At 39.0% G+C, this 18,950-nt stretch overlaps 1 protein-coding gene across 2 annotated transcripts in view; it reads left to right on the forward strand.

Moving 5' to 3' along the window:
* The window catches only part of med13a (mediator complex subunit 13a), a 191,958-nt gene that overhangs the window by 16,556 nt on the left and 156,452 nt on the right, over nucleotides 1-18,950 (forward strand). For both annotated transcript variants that reach the window (XM_078548226.1, XM_078548227.1), the window contains exon 3: nucleotides 17,167-17,251. In XM_078548226.1, the coding sequence (XP_078404352.1) occupies nucleotides 17,167-17,251 (85 nt within the window). The remainder of the gene's footprint in view (nucleotides 1-17,166; nucleotides 17,252-18,950) is intronic.

The following is an 18,950-nucleotide window of genomic DNA, read 5'->3' on the forward strand; positions in this document are numbered from 1 at the left end:
CTGCTACTATCTACAAGATGCACTGCAGGAATTCACCAAGGCTCCTTGACAGGACCTTCCAAACCCACGACTACCACCATCTAGAAGGACAAGAGCAGCAGATAGATGGGAACACCACCACCTGGATGTTCCCCTCCAAGTCACTCACCATCCTGACTTGGAAATATATTGCCGTTCCTTCACTGTCACTGGGTCAAAATCCTGGAACTCCCTCCCTAACAGCACTGTGGGTGTACCTACATCACATGGACTGCAGCGGTTCAAGAAGGCAGCTCACCACCACCTTCTCGAGGGCAACTAGGGATGGGCAATAAATGCTGGCTCAGCCAGTGAAGCCCACATCCTGTGAATGAATAATAAAAAAAAGTATTTTGCCTTTTCTCGAATACTGTGTGCCGTTTTGGTCTCCTTATTTAAAGGAGGATGTAAATGCCTTGGATGTGGTTCAGAATGAGGTTTACTAGATTGATACCTGGAATGAGCAGGTTGTCCTGTGAGGATGGGTTGAATAAGCTGAGCTTATTTCCACTGGAGTTTCAAAGAATGAGGAGTGACTTGATCGAAATCTGTAAGATCCTGAATGGTCTTGACAAGGTGGACATGGAAAATATGTTTCCTCTTGTGGGACTACGTGGCAATGTTTTGAAATTAGGGGTCACCCTTAGAGGACAGAGATGAAAAATGTTTTTCTGAGGGTTGTACGACTTTGGAACTCTGCCTCAAGGTGGTGGAAGTGGGGTCACTGAATATTATTTAAGGCTGTGGTAGGTAGATTCTTGATAGGCAAGGGGATCAATTGGGGGTAGATGGGAATGTGGAACTCAACCCAATCAGATCAGCCATGATCTTATTGAATGGTGGAGCAGATTTGTGGGGCTGAATGGCCTACTTCTCCTATTTTGTATGTTCGAAAGCTCTGCTTTGGAAATTAACTTATTGTTGGGCACACATGACAATAAAGGTAGGTTGAGGTGTAGAAAGCCTAAATTGCAACAGAAGGATCTTAGACCAACCTGAAGAATTTTGATAAGTGAGTGGAAGTGTGCATAACTTACTCCAATTTGATGACTCCCTTTTAGAAATGAATGCTTTGAATGGGCTAAATATATATATTATATAGTAGGAATTGATGATGAAATTTGAACAGAAATAAGTGTCCCCCTGTCCCAGAGAGCTAAGTATGTATTTCCTATTGATTAGTGCTTTTATCACACGTTGTACTAATAGCACCAAATGTTAGTGATAAAAACGTGTTCCCTTTTCCTTGTACTTTTGGACCTTTCTCATTTAAACCAGTTTGGATCAGCTTGTCAGAGAAACTGTAGTTTCAAAGTTTGATGTGGCTAAAGGTTGTTCTTCTAATGTTAGATTTTTTTCCCCAGAGCTCTGACTCTAAAATTGCAGCTTGGAAAGCTAAATCATCTCCCTAACCCAACCATTTTTTTTTTGGTACAATCTTTTTGGGAGAGGCTATCTGTAATTATGTAGTGGCTCACCAGCAGGTTCCACCTGCCATGGAAGGCAGATTCAACAGTAACTTTAAAAAGGAAATTGGGTAAATGCTTCAAGGAAATATATGCAGGGCTATGGGGGAAAGGCAGTGGAACTGGATAGCTTTCATTGAGCTGGCACATGCCTGATGAGCCGATTGACCTGTGCTGTATGATTCTGTATCCAAAGTCTCTCCCTTTGTATAACCATGTAGAGCATGAACTTGCAAAAATACCTCATTTAGATAGGGATTGTGGAACTGAGCATGGGCTAGTGGTGCAAGTTTCAAAATTTTGTAACGTTTACATCACTGTTAAATGAATTCTAACCTTCTGCAACCCTGTATTTATTCTTTGCCCCTCCTGCCCACAGGAGTGGTTGCTATCTGAAAAAACAGATGGAGTAATGCATTTATCCTCAAAACTATGCATGCTGTCCATTTTCCTGAAATGGGTGATTCCAGATTGGCTTCTGGACTGGTTTAGAAGTATCTGGTTTTTGAGATTTATGGAGCTGCTTTGAGATGCTCCTTATTGTTGATCTTGCCAGAACTGCTGTGATGGTGACGTGAGGTGGAGGTCATTGCCTCTGGGATGGTAACCACATTTTATAGCTCTCTATTAGCCCATATTTTCTTGTTGTGTTTTGAGGTCGCCTTTAAGAGTTTCACTGTACCTAGCATCCTTTGAGAATTAACTGATATTGGAACAAAATGATTGTAAAATCAGGAAAAAAATGTACTGATCTTCTTGCACTTCATTGTCAGTTGATATTTTTGAGTGAGCTGATGTTTGTTTTTGGAACTTGCTTACACATGATTTGCATTTCCTTGTTTTCAGTTGATGCTTGTACTAATTAATATTTCTACCAGTGTATGTGATGCATTCATGCAGACAGTATAGTGGAAGAAGGCCTTGTGTGGCACAGTCTGCTTCCTGTTCAGACATGCATTCACTTCTTCAACGTGATATCTAACTGTAAAATTCCAATTAAATGTATAGAAGATTCAAGCATTTGTGAGAAAAGCTAGATATTATATAATCAATATTATCTATAATATTGTCACTGTCAGTGATGCCATAGTTGTGTTTTTAAAAATATTTTGCCAGCTTAAACTGGGTAACACCTGTGCCGTGCAACTACAGATCCTGTGACTCAAACCTTTTGTTTGGCAAGACTATTTTGAACTTGTGCTAATGGGAAGTAGTAGTGAAAGTAGTTTTGAAGTAATATTGAATTAGTGTTTTTTTAAAAAAAATCCATTTAATTCTGTATCAATATAGTTTTAATTATGTTGATACAAATATGCAATATAAGTAAATTACCAATACCAAAATGAAATACATTTGGGTGTATATGTGATCTGTCCCCAGATCAGTCATAAACAAAATGATACACTGCAATTTGTTTAGGTACTGTTGCGTTACTACCAGGACTCCAGGACAGGGGATGCCTGCAACCTCTTGAGTGCTGTTACTGCATCTATGTGATGCCAGTCCCTGTTGGCTAGTAGAAAGCATTTCAACTATCGCCCTTGAACTCCTAAAATAGTGAGTCTTGAGCACTGTTGCAGGTGTGGTTTGATTTGTTTTACACTCGTATTGTAAAATTGATAGTTGTATTACTGTACTGCTGACACTGATCTTCATACTGGCTACAGAAGTGCCATTTAAACTTGCTGCTTACTAGCATGTAATGCTACCCGAACAACTGTTAACGCTTTAGGTTGCTAGCCATTCCAACTGTGATAAGCCTTGTGTCTTGTAAAACCACACAAGATTGTTTTTAATATATTTGGTGGTCTTTGAGAGCCAAATATTTTCACTGTCAACTTGCAAGAGGCTTTCAAAATGTGCTTCCACATACCAAAATATTTTGTCATTGGAAGGAACCTCTGCCATAATTTATTTTTTTGAATCTTAACTGCAATGCTTGTAGCAACGTTTAAACAATTAAGTACCTTGCTTCATGTTGCCAGACCTCCCGTTTTAGTTAGGAAAATGATTGATTCACTGTTTAGGGTTGCACTTCCATCAATTGTTTTCATTTTGGGTTTATGTAAAATGTAGGATTGAATATATTTTGGTTGGGGAGGGATTGATGGGAGAGGAGGTTTTGAAATGTACACTATTTATTAAATCTTTTAAGTATAATGCATAATAACATGTTGGTTGCATCTTTCTCAGTATAGCCATGTGTGAAAGGCACTACTTGCCGATGTCTGGTCGGGAAATATTCATTAATTAGTAATGTGCAGTTGGGTAATGCTATCAGACTATTACTTTGGGGAATAGAGGGATGGTTTTGCTTTGCTGTAAGCATCCTTCTGTGCATTATAAATGCTGTGCTGGTCAAAAGAAATTAATTGGATTTAATAAGTATTACTGTAATTACTGCATATATAAAATTTTCACTGCTTAGAAATTCACTGGGTCATTTTCAAATTTAATATTGGTTGGCTGTTGGCAGTTTGGATAGTTGGATTGTTGAACAATTGACTGAAAGACTTGAACTTTGATTCCCAGTGTTGGCTACAATCATAGTTTACCTTCTGGTTGGCTGGGTGTGTTTCTAGAGTGCTAATTATTGCCTCCGGATAGAACACCATGATGTTTCACATGAAGTTAGTAGAACCCGATTCTCTGGTGTGGAGACTAATTGCATCATTGCAATTGAGATTAGCTGACTTCACCTGGGGATTGCTACTGGGACTTCCCTGAGCCGTGTATCTCAGCTTGCCAAATAAACCTGCAGAGCTTCAAAAGGACCTGAGCATTGTAAATATCTAAATAAAGGAAATTCTTTTCCATTTATTTGGGAAATGTGCTTCTTGCACTGACCAGTTGGATCCCAGTTGTGGCCTAACATTGCCTTGTACAAATTTATCACTACTACTTACCTCATACTGATTTGATTTATAAAATCTAAATGACATGGTAGATAGGGGATCACTTTATTTTTCAGTGATGGTGCTGATTTTGGTTATCCAAGAGCAGGTATTCATCGTCCTCCCAAGTACAGTTTGTTGACAAGATGATTCTAGTTAGACAAGTGATGGATAGCTTATTAATGCTCTGCGCTATATGATTTTTAACACTCTTGCAGTAATTGGGACTCCAGCTGCCACCTAATCCTGAGCTTGGGTGGAGGAACTGTACCCCTAATGGGGACATAATGTGTGCATTCAACGAGAGAAAAGTTTTGCTAATGTGGATGTCTCGGGTGTGTGGTTTGGAATCAAACCTGGTGAAAGGTATCCACATGCCTGAATATATTTAAGAGCATTTATTACATTCATGTCTGCTGATAAGCTAGGTGGGGAAGTAAACTGTGAGGAGGACACTGTCTGCAAAGGATTATTTATTTATATCTATATGGAAATGTGAGGTAACCCACTTTGGTAGGAAGAATACAATAATTTGTATTTATATCATGCCTTTAAAATAATATAATACTATGAGGTACCTCAGGACATTTTAAGGTAAGTGACACTTGGTTAGGGTAGATGACCAAAAGCTTGGTAAATATGTAGTTTTGAGGTGAATCTTTGAAGAAAGTGAGGTGGGGTGGCAGAGGTTTAGGAGGGAGTTTCAGATTTTAAGGCATTTGACGCCTGAAGACATAGCCACCAAAGTGGGATGGTTAAAGCCAGGGCTGTTCAAAAGGCCAGAATTAGAGAATTCAGGATCGCTGATACCTCAAGGTTGTGGGTCTGGAAGAGATTAGAGATGGGGAGGGCGAGGCCACGGGGAGATTTGAAAACAAAGATGAGAATTTTAAAATTGAGGTGTTGCTTAACTGGGAGTCAGTGTACTTCACAGGGCGATAGAATAGAAAAGCAGAAGATTTTTTAAATGAAGGGCAGGGGGTGGGGAGAGAGGTTGGTATTCAGAAGAGACTTGTTTTGTGTATAATAACACCCTGTGCAGGTATGGCAAGCAATTGGAAAGAAAATGCTACATTGGCCTTTTATTATAAGATGGTTGGAGCACAAAAGTATGGAAGTCTAGTTGCAATTGTATGCTTTGGTGAGACCACACCTAGCATATTATGTGCAGTTTTAGTCTCTGTACCTAAAGGAGGGATATACTTAGGGGGTGTGTTATGAAAGTTCATTAGATAGATTCCTGGGGTGAGAGGATTATCTTGTAAAGAGAGATTGAGTAGAGTGGAGGTTAGAAGAATGAGCGGTGATCTCATTGAAACATGATTTTGAGAAGCCTTGACAGGGTAGATGCTGAGAGGCTATTTCCCCTGGTTGGAGAGTCCAGAACTAGAGCCATAGTCTCAAGACAATAAGTCAGCCATTTAGGACTGAACTGAGGAAAAAATTGAGGAAGAAGTATGCCTGTAGTGAAGCTGCCACTTAATTTTAAAGCATTTCAATCATTCTAACTAAGCTTGAAAATGTAGACTTTATATTTAAATGATCACATTGTGAAGGGGAGAAATGTTTTGGGTATGGTATTCTTATGGGTATGTGACTTGGGAAATCAAGTACATGATGGCTCAATGACTATGCTTCACAGGAAGAATTACTATATAGGACCCCTTATTCTAAGGCTATGACCCCCCTCATCCAACTGCCCAGCCAGGGGAAATGGCTTCTCAGTATCTACCTTGTCAAGTGCACTCAAATATTCCAATGAGATCACCATTCTTCTAACTCCATTCTATTCACTCTCTCTTCACAGCTGGCACTTACAGTACTGTACCCCAGCAAGGAAGAGAAAACATTGGTTTACTATATTTTACACACAATATTGTCCTTTTCCTCCTCCACCCCATCAAATGTTTCCCTGCACCTCCAGTAATCTCTGTAGACTGTGTCCTGCTCTAGCCATTGCAAGAGGCACACAAGTTAGGAGTTGCTGTTTCTCCACTCTACCCCAGTTGGACGATAAAGGCAGAGAAACCAACATATTGCACTCTGCCTCCGTCAATGCTGTTTATACTTAACGTTTTTCTAGCTTCAGCTCCTGCTTTGCCCTTTTTTACAGAGGCTCTGTACGCCATCCTTGACTGAAAGATACTTTTTTTGTAATTATGTTTCATGTCAAGGACGAATGAGATTGGTCCTGAATGATTCTCTTCCCCCCTTTTTTTTACACTGGAGAAATGTTTGGACTTAATTTGTTGCTTCTCTGTCTGCATGCCTGGATTTTTAACTTGGTTTTGAGAATCGTATAATACATTATTACCTTTTAAGCAAGTGTATTTACACACTTGCCCAAGAATACAGATTAACTGTTTTCTTAGTTGAATACAATTTCCATTGTGAAATTTTCAAATCATACTTCATCCTGGTTTTTGAAGTGATTAAAATTTGAAGAGTTTGTGTTTGGGGGCCAATATGTTGAGGATCATATTTTGTTTAAAAAATTGCCACATGTTTGAAAATGAAAATTAATCACAGAACACCTGTTATTAAGAATAATGTCTCCATAATGTACTTGTGGTTAAATGTAACTTTCAATTCTGCAGAATCCTATTTCAATATGTGCAAACTTGTGTATTCCTATTGAATTAAGAAATATCACATTAGGGCACCAGCTGGACTAACATGTTGTTATAGAAGGACACAGTCTTGCGCCTGCGATTTCTCTTATGACAAGTTCTAGCTAGGTTGTGGGGAAGATGATCAACCATTTTCTATAGGCACCTGAATAATCTTGGATTACTCTCGTGGATCTCTTGGCAACCAGTACAGAGCAACCTTGGCTGAGGTGTAGGAATAAGGATTCTTGTCGTCTCTTCCAGACATGGAATGGGGTGGATTGAAGAAGCACTGGTTAAGGAAAAATAGTCCTGTTTACCCACTCAAAAAACAGATACTAAATTGCGAGCTATCATCAAGTTATGAAGTATAAAAGTAAATTTTGAGTGTTTAATCAAAATTATGCAGTGCCTGCCAAGTTTAAAAGGAAGTTTATTTTGGAAGACTGGTGAAATTATGCAGAAAGATTATCCTATTCCCAGCAATATAAACCTTTGACATTGGCATGATAGTATTTCATTATGAAGTTGTACCATCATTATGAAGCTGTACCAAATTGATGTAAGTTTAATTTGTTCTAGCTTTAAATGCAGAGCTACTTTGTATAACTTTGGCCTGTTTGTTACAAAATATGTGAAAGAAAGGGTATAGTTGATGTAATTTCACCCTTGTCACCATTTTTATTTTGCTGAGGTGCATTATATGATTGGTCCCTGCACAACCACAAATTTTGGGAGAGAGAGCAGAATGAGTCACACAAGCAATACTTAGAAAGCCCTCATTTTCTCTTGTGCTCATTGCTGCTGTTCCCTTGTTTATTTAAACTCTTTATTTATCTGTTATTAACACAAATCTGCTTAATGCGCATAATCACTGCATGAAACTATGTATACATCCTCTGATTTGCAGAAAAATTAAATAAATCCACCCTTTTCACTACATTTTATTGATTTTAAAATTTGCTTATGTAAATAAGACACTAAGTGTTCATGTATTTTTCAGCTTTATCTTTTTACAAACGTGTTTTGGGCCATGGTCTTTATGGAATTCACTGCAAATTTTTAGATTGTTTTATCACCCAACAATGCATTCTGATTTGCAGTAATTACAGATCCCGCAGTTGGCACTGGGCTTAGAGTTTGAAAATAGCTCCTGATTTATATCTGAAATTTCTGGCAGTCAACCTGTTGGATCCCGTGACTTTGATCAATCCATCAATAGATATTTATCTATGCCTCCTAAAAGAGAAATCTGCTACCTTTTGGCTGGTTTAAAATGTATCCTGTTATAATTTTTAATGGTCTAACGGTACAGTGTCATGTGTAAACAGTAATTTTATAAAGGGAATGCCAAGTTACATTTAGGAACTTCAAATCACTTGTGGAAAGGTGTCCATGTGTGAAAATGATATTGCTGATGGGTTGGGGATTGGTGGTGGTGGAAATTACCCTATTTTCCATAAACCTTTTGGCTCCCAATGTTGTCATTCAGATTGCTGTGACAGCTATCTAATCATCTGGTATACTACTAGAATTAAAATTTAACCTGCAACTTTTTAAAACAAAATTTTAGCATTTTGAAATTAATTAGAAAATAGAGTGCAATGTATCCCTACAAGGGAGGGGAGGATTAATTTACTTTTGGTGATAAGCATTGGTTAGATAGTTTGTGTACCTGTGGAAATTTTAAATGGGCAGGAAGTGTATGTACTTGGTTCTTTTAAGAATTGTAACTTCTGCTTTGCAAAGGAAATTTTTATATTACAAACACTTCCTGAATTCTATTTTAATCCATGGTTCAGCAATTAGTGTAACCTTTGTTGTAGCAAGTGTAGAATATTGACCATGTTGGTAGGATATCTGTAGAGTGTAATGTGGATACAAATACAAAGTTTACTCCATACATATCTCCTTGGGCGTTGTGGAAAAAGGGGAAACTCATGTAAAACTATAGACCTAACCTCTAGTTCTGCAGCAAGTCAAAGAAAATTCTGTGGCAAGAGAATATAGATTCTGCATTTGGCTGCTAGCAATGTAGACCCTCTGCTTGGCTGCAGTAGATGAAGAGCACATGCAACTTTTGTGTTTTCTGCAACAATGAATCCCAACACCACATAGCCGCAAAATGATTCCTAATCTGTGGGGAACCTTTCACAAGGAAGTCATTCCATGATTTTTTTTTAGCTGAGACATGAGTCATTTTACTTGGGTTTTTAATCTCCTGTAATCCAGGTGCTGTGGGTTGTACTTGCCCTCTGTCTTGTATTAAGTGTGCTTGCTGACTATCTGCTACTGCTTGTAGCTACTCTTTTTTTTCTAGGAGGCCTGTTGTCATGGTATGCCACATTCGTTTGTCTTGTGCCGTTCTTGCACAACCACTGAAGCTCGTCTGCAACTACTTTTACATCTGTCATCTAACTAGGATGACCCTTCTTTCTGCTGCACATCACTTGCCCTCTAGAAGAGACCTCTGCAGCTTATCAGCTTTGATCGAATGGCTGAAATACTCCTTTTCTCTTTGTCAAGGTTCTTTTTGCCCCTGCAATTTCGAGGACCTCATCATTTTGTCTTATGGACTGTATATGGAATTTTTAGCATACGTCTTAGCATCCACATTTCAAAGACCTCTATTTTCTTTCATTGATCTATATTTATTGTCTAGGTTTATGAGATGTACAGAAAATTGGATAGCATGTAGCATCTTGAGAATTTTTTCCTCGTTAACACATCTTTCATCTTCACAAAATTACTTCTGGCTATCTCTATCATTCTCTGCATCACATCAGCCATCTTCTGTTATCATTTGTTCCAGTGTGATACCATCCACTTCAATCTTCACTCTTGTTTCTTTTGATGTATCCCTTCTAACTACCATTGTTTTTGTCTTTTTGGTGTTCATGCTCAATCCATATTCTAAACTTTAAAAATTTTTACTTGATCTACAATATTTTGTAGGGTCTCTTCTGATTCCTCAAATGGCTCTGTGTCATCAGTGTTACTGTAGTTTGTTCTTGCCTCCAATTTTTACCTCTGAAGTGCATCTAATTCTCTGAATGTTTGTTTGTTCTGTGTACAGATATTGAATATGTTTGGCAACAGTACACAGCCTTTTCGTAATGTGCTCGCTCTCTCTCTTGCACGTGCTCTCTTGCTCGCTTACTCTTATCCCTCTTCTAGCCTGATGCTTGCTATTTGGTCCCAGTATAGGCTTCAGATAAATCTAACATCTTTACTGGCAAATGGCATGTTTCAGCAACACATCCATTAACTTTTGGTGATAAACACAATCAGTTTTTCATAGTTTATGAAGCATATGTAAATGTTTGTTTACTTATAGATATTTACCGAAGATTGTTGTTGGGTTAAATATTCCCTCTTTTCCTACTCCAGATCCAAACCCAGACAGTTTCACCAATTTCTGCTTCAAATGTGTTATTTATTTCTATTATGATTTTCAAGATCACTTTAATGAGGTGACTCATTAAGCTAATAGCTTTAGGCTTCTTAGGTGACTTGATGAATACTGAATGTCTTAAATCACTTGGAATATATCCTTTGGTATATATTTGATCGCAAATTTTTGTTATCGCATCTAATTCTGTTTTTCCAAGGGCTTTTTGATCTCTTGTTACTTCTACGCCTGGAGCTTTTCCTGTACTCATCAATTATGAAGCATTCTTTATGTCTGATATCATGTTTGGTCCATCATTTGCCTCTACCTTGATTTTAGATAATCGCACAATTCACTTATGTATTCCGTCTGTCGTTTTGCTGCTAAAACCTTTCAAACAGCTTTTACTATGTCTTTTATGCACCCACTATCTGCTGCTATCCCTTTCTATCTGTCAAAAATAGTGGGTGCATAAAATACAAAGATGGTAAGTACTGTTTGAAAGGGATGTAGTAAAGATGGACAGAATATATGAGTGAATTGTACTGACTATCAATTCCAAGAACACTTGGAAAGTGTTGGCAATGAGCAAATATGGTCAGCAAATATACATATTGGGCATTGAGTGCAACATATCTTGATAGTTAGGAGGGGAAATTTACCATGGTTTCTTCAACCACTTCAATCATTAGAGGTCCTGGTTCTAGGTTCTTTTTAAATATATCTCGAGAGACTGAGCTGTAGGATGATGTGCTTGAAGATACTGGTTTGTAATTTGTAATGGAACCAGTCTGAAGCAATTCTGCACTGATTTGAATTAAGTGTCATACAAGCAGCCCATGGCTTGACATAGAGCATGTTGCTTTAAGTATAACGAGAATAACTTTTTTTCACCCCCCCCCCCCCGCCTCCTTTGGTGTCTGTTGTTTTGCTGCTGAAACCTTTCAAACAGCTTTTACTATCTGTCTTTTATGCACCCACTATCTGCTGCTATCCCTTTCTATCTGTCAAAGATAGTGGGTGTATAAAATACAAAGATGGTAAATACTGTTTGAAAGGGATGTAGTAAAGATGGACAGAATATATGTGAATTGTACTATCAATTCCAAGAACTTTTGTCCCTAAACCAGTGACAGTACTGCTGAAGTATTAGAAGATTGTATCCTAATGAAAAAGTTACTGTACTGTTTGTGAATATTGTCTAAGCAGTTAATATTGTATTACAACCTTGAACTCTGACCAGGTATTTTGTTGCTTTGTAACTTCTTGTTTTTCATGAAAACCTATCTGTTTTGTTTCATGAGTTCTTTGTTCCCTTGTGTTCACGTCTTGCCAAGTGGCATCCGGAAAACTGTTGCAATGCTGGAATTGCAACACTACATGGACGATTTGAATGTGTATTATATGCGGGCTGTAACAAAGCTCGAAACTCTGGCATTTTCTGCGGTCCAGCTGGATTTTGACTTTCAATTTTTTAGATGCCAAGTATTCATTTGAGTTTCTGCTTGACCCCAAGTATTTTTGCTTTCTTTAGGCACTTGTGTTCCTGTATTTCCTGCATTTCTGTGCCACAAAATACTGTTCAAAGCATTGGCAATGTGTTTGATCAAAGGCTTGAATATACAGATTTGCTGCAACTCTAATTAGAAAGTTGTAGATTTTGAGGCGGATTTTTTTCCAGACTCTGTACCAGAACTTGTACAGGATGGCTTACTGTCTCAAAATTGAATGGTACAAGAATTGTTTTACTACTGCTTATTCAGAAAGCCATTGGCGATCTTATTAAATGGCATGCACTCCATCAGCACTGACAGGCATATATCAGTGAGTTTGCAATTAATATCTTAAAACTCCTTTTAGTTGGTTCACAGGATAACCTTAAGTGATTTATACAGTACTTGGTGTTTTCCGATTATGAAATTGTCCAATGAGAGGAAAAAAGCCTTTTAAGACGTATTGCCTTTACCATATTACACAGAATGAGCAGTGCTGTGAAAAGCAAGACAAGTTGTGGCAGTTTCTGCAATGCAGCTGGGTACCTGCCAACGTTTAAATGGATTGTTGATTTTTCTAAGATCTTCTTGCAAATGGCAGTAGAATGTTTATTCATACCATTGACTACCCAGATTGATAACTTTGTCATTGGGAAATTGTATTCACTTCCAAAAGGGGAAATTAAAATTGTGCAAATTTAAAATTCTGCATGTTTAACCAGGGTATTTTCTTAAGCCGAACCAAATGTGTCACATCAGTGACCTAGCAGTTCTGCACGGGCCATTATTTACAAAGTTGTAAGCTACTTGACTGCTGACACATTCTGATATAATCTGAAATCAATATACAAAAATATGTATAATGTAAATACAGTTTATAAAGTTTGACCTCAATTTGGATTTTGAGGGGGTTTACTGCCTTGTTAAAGTCCATTGGTAAATCCAGTCAAGTTAATGTTTACCTAGCTTCTGCTGCCTGCTTTTGGCAGCAGTTGCAGTTTTCTGATCTACAATGCTCAGCTTCTTCAAGGTCTGCCAAGAGTGCCAAAACTCACTACTAGCTGATTCCACCCTCCCTAATGCTAGAATTCTTGAACTGCAGCACTTTCTTTTTATCGGGCCCCTGCATACGAACCACACCTTTCTCATTACTGCTGAAATTTTCTGATTAAGCACTCAAATGCATATAACAGCATCATGTGATCATCTTCACACTGGCAGTGATAGTATAAGTACAATTGCATTGGCTGGTTAAGGAGAATTGTCTGCAGAACCACAGTGTCCTCCATGACAGTAAATAGTCTTTAGTTATATTATAGTAGATATTTCCATTTGACACACACACAATAGCATCTAACTGAATTCTGAACCCTATAGGTAGCTGATTTGTACTGTATTAGTTTAACAAACACACCTTGTTGGGTGTTGGCCTTAAAATTTTCTTTCTGATAATAGGCAGCTTGATAATTTGTCACAAGACAATTCAATTGATTAATATGACATATTAGTCATATTAATCAATCAATCAGTCAGGAGAGAGTTGCCCTGGGAGTCCTCAACATTGACTCTGGAGCAGCTATAACACAGGACTACTTGCATGCCAAACAGCATAAGCAGCAAGTGATAGAACTAAGCAGTCCTGTCACATCCAGTCATGAATGGTGGTGGGCAATTAAACAACTCACTGAGAAGGAGGCTCCACAAATATCCCCACCCTCAGTGATGGGGGAGCCCAGCACATCTGTGCAAAAGATAAGGCTGAAGTATTTGCTCCAATCTTCAGCCAGAAGTGCCCAATGGATGATCCATCTTGGCCTTCGCCGGAGGTCCCCGGCATCAGATGCCAGTCTTCAGCCAATTCGATTCACTCCATGTGATAGCAAGAAACATCTGACGACAGTAGATAGTGCAAAGGCTTATGGGCCTTGACAACGTTCTGGCAATAGTACTGAAGACTTGTGCTCCAGACCTTGCTGTGCCCCTAGCCAAGCTATTCCAGTACAGCTACAACATTGGCATCTACCTGGCTATGTGGAAAATTGCCCAGGTATGTCCTGTACACACACAGCAGGACAAATCTAAGCTGACCAATTACTGCCCCATCAGTCTAAGGAATGGGGAGGTCATCAACAGATCTATCGAGCAGCATTTGCTTGGCAATAACCTGCTCATTGACTCCCAGTTTGGGTTCTGCCAGGGCCACTCAGCTCCTGACCTCATTACAGCCTTGGTTCAAACATGGACAAAAGAGCTGGGCTCGTGAGGTGAGTGACTGCCCTTGACATCAAGGCAGCATTTGACCGAGTGTGGCATCAAGGAGCCCTAATAAAGCTGAAGTCAATGGGAATAAGAGGGAAAACTCTCTGTTGGTTGGAGTCGTACCCAGCACAAAGGAAGGTGGTTATGGTTGTTGGAGGTCAGTCATCTCAGCTGCTTCATCAATAAACCTTCCTTTCATCATAAGGTCAGAAGTGGGATGCTTGCTGATGATTGCACAGTGTTTAGCACCATTCACGAAGACTCGGATACTGAAGCAGTCCATGTCCAAATGCAGCAAGACCTGGATAATATCCAGGCTTGGGCTGACAAGTAGCAAGTAACGTTCGTGCCACACAAGTGTCAGGCAATGACCATTTCCAACAAGAGAGAGTATCATTGCCCCATGATGTTCAATGGCATTACCATTGCTGAATCCTCCACTAACAACATCCTGGAGGTTACCATTGACCAGAAACTGAACTGGACTAGCCAAATAAATACTGTGGCTACAAGAGCAGGTCAGAGGCTTGGAATCATGTGATTCTGACTCCCCAAAGCCTGTCCACCATCTACAAGGCACAAGTCAGGAGTGTGATGGAATACTCCCCACTTGCCTGGATGAATGCAGCTCCCACAACACTCGAAGCTTGACACTGTCCAGGACAAAGCAGCCCGCTTGATTGGCACCACATCCTCAAACATTAACTCCTTTCACCACCGATGCACAGTAGCAGCAGTGTGTGCATCTTGATAGATGGTACTGCAGGAATTCACAAAGGCTCCTTAGACAGCACCTTCCAAACCCATGAGCACTACCATCCAGAAGGACAAGGGCAGCAGATAGAAGGGGACACCACCATCTGGAAGTTCCCCTCCAAACCACTCACTATCCTGACTTGGAAATATATCGCCGTTCCTTCACTGTCACTGGGTCAAAATCTTGGAAATCTCTCCCTAACAGCACTGTGGGTGTACCTACACAAGGACTGCAGCAATATAAGGCAGCTCACCACCACCTTCTCAAGAGCAACTAGGGATGGGCAATAAATGCTGGCCACATCCTGAAGCCCACATGCCTTAAATGAATAAAAAACACCTCCATTGAGTTTATGAACACCACCTGCGAAGTCATTCTATTGAATCTACTCGAGGCTTGCTGTCAAACTTTTTTATTTATGCAACCTAGTGACTTTTTACAGTAATTTTTTTTTCAAACGGTTATGCAGTTTAGAAGCCTGTAAAAAAAAACCAAGTGTGACTTCTGCAAAAACCTAATTTGATGCACAGCTGTGTATTTTTCATTGTAGTGGAGATATTTTTATTATAGATTTTCTTCAGACTTGTATTGAATTGCCCCTGCCAAATTGTAGAAACTGAAATGTAATAACATAGTTGTGATTTTAAAAAATAATTTATAGTAGTTAATTGGATATAGCTTGTGCATTGAATGGAGTGTATGTCTGACAGGTAACAGGTGTTGGTTGTTAAGTATTAAAATAGATGAGTATTTCTTTTTGGAAGGAATTTGCTCTCACTTTGAGAAGGAATACTTGCTTTGCTTCAGTAATCCATCAGCCTGACAAATTCTCTTAGCTGAGCAAGCAGGTTGCAGTGACATGACAGCAAGTCTTGGGACAAGCTTGTGACCTTCTAGTTATGAGCTGGACACTTCCTGTGCTTGGGCATGTTCTCCGCTTGTGGTTTGTGCTAAACTGTCTTGTAATCCATCTATTCATCTACAATATAAAACTGTCTGTAGGTAATTTTTTTTTGTTAGCTTTTTATTTCCAGATGCGAACGAGTTTTGTTCTGTAATCACATTTCTTGCCTTGAGTGACTTCTACAACTCGAACAAAAACTTGCCTGGTGGAATATCACTCGAGTGGCAAGAATCTGGAAAGCTGCCATAAGAAAATCAGCCCCTCGGGGCCTGTCTTCAGAGGTATCCAAAGAACCAGGGAAGAAACAGTCCCTTTGCAGTTGTGGCAGAAACATTTGACACGATTGGGCGTACAACTCTACTTTATGGATTTTCAGATAAGATGGGAGGATGGAAGGCTGGGAATGGGAGACAAAGGACAAGTGAATCTGCTGCGAATCTCTGGGCAGAGCTTGCTTACTTGTCAGTTACGTAGGCTTTATCTAAGATACTACTATATAAGAGATATATCTGAGTTTTGAAGACCCATGTGAGCAGCATAGGTATTTGTTCACAATTATGGGGCCACCCTTATGCCTATAGCAATTTTATTTGTTTACTGAATGGCAATCTTAATTGAGATGCAAGAAAGCTTTGAAAAATAGTGAAATGTAAAAAATTCTTTTTCATAAGATGGCTGCTTTTTATACTAGACGTTGGTTATATTGGTATGTAATTCATTGTATTTACCTATTTTTGGTTTGGCTACATAGGCTACAGTACTGTTTATTTCACGGGTGTTCGATCTTTTTGATTTTGGGGGTTGCATAGTTTCACCCTTGCTCACGCTTCCCATTTATCCAGGCTGGGGACTGGCACTGATGCATGTTTGGCTTCTCTGTACCAGTGGCTGATTCTTTGGTAGCCAACAAGGCCAGGGATGGGACTTGAACCTGGGGCCTTCGAAGCTGGAGAGCCATCCTCTGGGCTACTCCTGTTCTCTTAATAGCCACATAGAATATGAAGTTTAAATTCCACATTCCATTAATTTTCATTTGAGCTGATACCAATAGATCTTACTATTCTGGCATAGGGCTTATGCACTAATGAGCCAACTGTGCTAAGAGCAACCTTAATCCATGTGCAGAAAATTGCAGCAGGACAAATAGTGAACAAGAAATACAAGTGGAAATAGGGCTATGTTACCTATGATAACGGGCCATAGTTCAGATTATCTGCGTAGTCTCATGATGTTGGGAGAGCAGCAGTCAGAATAACTGAACAAGGATTTACTTTCCTATGATAACTAAATACAAGTTGTCTTCAGTATGCGGATTTAAAAAAAATTATTTTATGAAGTGGTGTTAACTTTTCTTAATTGCTGTTTCATCTTTCAGTTGAAGAAGAAGGATTGTGGGAACAGGGACTGTCTTACGAATGCCGAACACTGCTTTTTAAGGCCATTCACAACTTGCTGGAAAGGTATGTGCTGTAATATCCTACAGCTGTTTGAAATACAATGGAACTTAATTGTCATGCCTGTTATCAACACACACTACTGATCACAACTTTAAACCTGTTCCGATCATTTTGAAAAATGATTTTATATACAAAAATTTTTTCTGCTTTGATGACCAATCTTCCTGATTGAATATTGCTGAGATAAGACATTTTGTCAAAGCTTTTCATCTTGCACTCATCAGGACAATCGCAAGAATACCAATGTTGGTGGAAGCAACAACTTTATACTGTGTGAGAAGAGAGTGCTTATTGGTTGGAAGTGGACTCTGGTAGAGGCATTGCCATGGAGAACGCATTAGTTAATGGTGACTGACAGTTAATTGCCATGCATTTTGAATTTTAAACCAGGCAGCTTGACTTAATGGTCAGAGTCAAGCTGCCTGGTTTAAAATTCAAAGAATGCATGGCAGTTAACTGTTAGTCACCATTAACTGGTGCATTCTCCAAGGCAATACCTCTACCAATCAGAGTCCACTTGCCAACCAATCAGCACTTTTTTTTTTTCTCCTATAGTATAAAGTTGTTGCTTCCCCTGACATTGGTATTCTTACGATTTGTCCTGATGAGTGCAAGACGAAAAGCTTTTTTTTAGCAATACTCAACTTTCTGACTGAAAAATGTTGTTTGAGGAAAGCTTCGGGTGGGGATGGCATTGGAAGGTTGAAGTTTGTGAAGAAGAAAATTTGATGCTTTTGTAAGCTTTCAAAATATTTTGCTTCAGTATTTTAATTAAACAATTTGAGGATACTAGTAATAGTTATTATGTAGACTAGATGCAGAGAACATCTCTTGTTATCCTTTCCCCGGTCCAGCAATGCATCATTTTAACCATTTGCAGAAGAATTTTATTGCACTTGTGACCTTTCCATTTCCTGCACCAATAAAATCTCTCTGGTCGCTGAGTAAACTTCCAAAAATGTGCCAAATTAGGGATGGTCATATGTTTTAGACTCCTGCTTGTTGATATGGTTCTCAGCTTATTACATGAACAGACAGTAGAGAGAGAGGCTTTCATTTGAGCAGTACCAGATGGATTGGGGCCCAGATTTCAGAAATCTATGTTGCAGTTCACCACACTGCCCTAGTCACTTGCAGCACATTTTCATATTCTCAGTTATGAATTGATTCTGCATTGTATCCTGTTGTATGGATAGAACAGACTATCTATCTTAAAAACACCCTTTTTTAACTCCCAACCCAACTACACATTAATCCTATAAATTAGACCCCTAGTGTGCATGCGGTTGCATAATTTTTCTAATTTAGAAAATTATTTGGTAAACTTCACATTTTTACTTCCTTTGGTGGAGTTTTACCTATTCAGACTTAATACGGTTTAACTCAGTACCTGTCTTGGATACAATTGAAGGTGGTAGTGTCCTAATCGAAAACTGGGACAACTGTGTTTTCTATTCCTCTTTTGCCAGCTGAAATGTACCTCGCCAAATTATATAATTTAGCGCACAAACGGGCTGTTCCTTGTCACTCATAGCTAAATGTTTGATAAGCTAGTGAGGATTTCACATGCAAGGCTGTAACACTAGCCACTATTTTCATTTTAGATGGTTTACTCCAGTTTAACGAATGTATTGTGAAGCTTGTCACTGATTTCTTAATTGGAAAACATTGTGAGATTTGTGTGTCAGCTGCATTTAATTAT

The sequence above is a fragment of the Cetorhinus maximus genome, chromosome 9 (assembly GCF_964194155.1).
Source record: "Cetorhinus maximus chromosome 9, sCetMax3.hap1.1, whole genome shotgun sequence".
Lineage (NCBI taxonomy): Eukaryota > Metazoa > Chordata > Chondrichthyes > Lamniformes > Cetorhinidae > Cetorhinus > Cetorhinus maximus.